At 40.4% G+C, this 1,229-nt stretch overlaps 1 protein-coding gene across 1 annotated transcript in view; it reads left to right on the top strand.

Moving 5' to 3' along the window:
• Positions 1-571, top strand: part of nek3 (NIMA related kinase 3) — a gene marked incomplete at its 3' end in the record, with an annotated part of 9,462 nt that extends 8,891 nt beyond the window's left edge. Inside the window, 1 exon segment of the mRNA XM_037678301.1 lies at positions 454-571. Coding sequence (XP_037534229.1) covers positions 454-571 — 118 coding nt within the window.
• Positions 572-1,229: the final 658 nt, after the last annotated feature.

Here is a 1,229-nt window from a genome sequence, read left to right as displayed (position 1 = left end):
ATGTGTGTGTATATATATACGTATATATATATTTATATATGTATTAATACTACAATTTGAAACAAAGCTTCGTAATATCACATCAGAGCTGTCTGTCCCTTTGCGTTTCGGCTTCTTCTCTTAAAAAAATCTCCACTAAAAGTTCAAACTCATGGGCAATTTTATTAAAAAGTACAAAAATATAATTAAAGTTTTGCACTATGCATAAGTTCCTGCGCTTTTGTGAACAATCTGATGTATGCCTGGATTATTGAGCATGGACTTTGTTGTTAATCTGATGTATGCATCACTGCAGGAGTTATCTGAACTTTTCAGTGAACTGCAAAAAAAGAGACGATGATCTCGGCTCATAAAGCTCTTTGTTGTGCAGCACGAGTATTTAAAGCGATGTCGGAGTGACCAGGACGCACCCTTAAAAAGGGACTCTGTAAAACTGTGCTTTTTTCTTTTCAGATACCAACCCTCTGACGGGGCCCCTCTCTCAGCCGCAGGGTGACGACACCGATGGCCCTGAGCCTGAAGTGGCTGAAGACGAGGACAGACTGCAGCCACGCTCTGACGACGAGGACACGTAAGACTCACTGCTGCATTTAACATCACATCTGCTGCGTTTACTAAACTGCTGCAGTCTCTGAGTTTGTTCTTATCGCTCACCGCCAAAGTTTGAAAATGAACAATGATGTTTTTGCTCAGGTCTTTGTGCCTGTCTGTTACCAAAGGCACATCTACAACAGATCAATTATGGGAGCAAATTTAATCCAAGATGGCTGCCACTGCTAATTGACATGAGCCAACACAAAAATGGCTGGAATTCAGTTTTACACCTGTTCACCACTCACAAATTCTGCATGTTTTTGTTGCTTTTCATCAAAACAGCTGCAGAAAGAATCTGAAGTCCAAACTCTCAGCTGGTCAGCTCAGGCCTTTGCAGAACTATTTAAAAAAATTGTATTCAAAAAAATAATAATAATAGCTCCCTTGCGCCATCTGAGCTCCTTCATGTCTTCGTTCATGTTTTCCTCTCGTTCTCAGTTCAGATGATTTTAGTTTCATCCACGGCCTCTTGGGCTGAACTTTAGCTTCATTTGAATGTGACCGACCTCAACCTGAAACAGAGTCTGGACTTTATGCTCCTTGATTAAACAACCGTAACATGAACATATTGTTTTATAGCTCAAATAACAGATATTCCTGAGCCTAACTGCAAGTCTGCACCTGGTATAATAAAC

This window comes from Nematolebias whitei, chromosome 6 (genome assembly GCF_014905685.2).
Source record: "Nematolebias whitei isolate Nwh7 chromosome 6, NemWhi1, whole genome shotgun sequence".
Lineage (NCBI taxonomy): Eukaryota > Metazoa > Chordata > Actinopteri > Cyprinodontiformes > Rivulidae > Nematolebias > Nematolebias whitei.
Note: the sequence above shows the minus strand (reverse complement) of the source record. Positions and strands in the feature narration are given on the sequence as shown.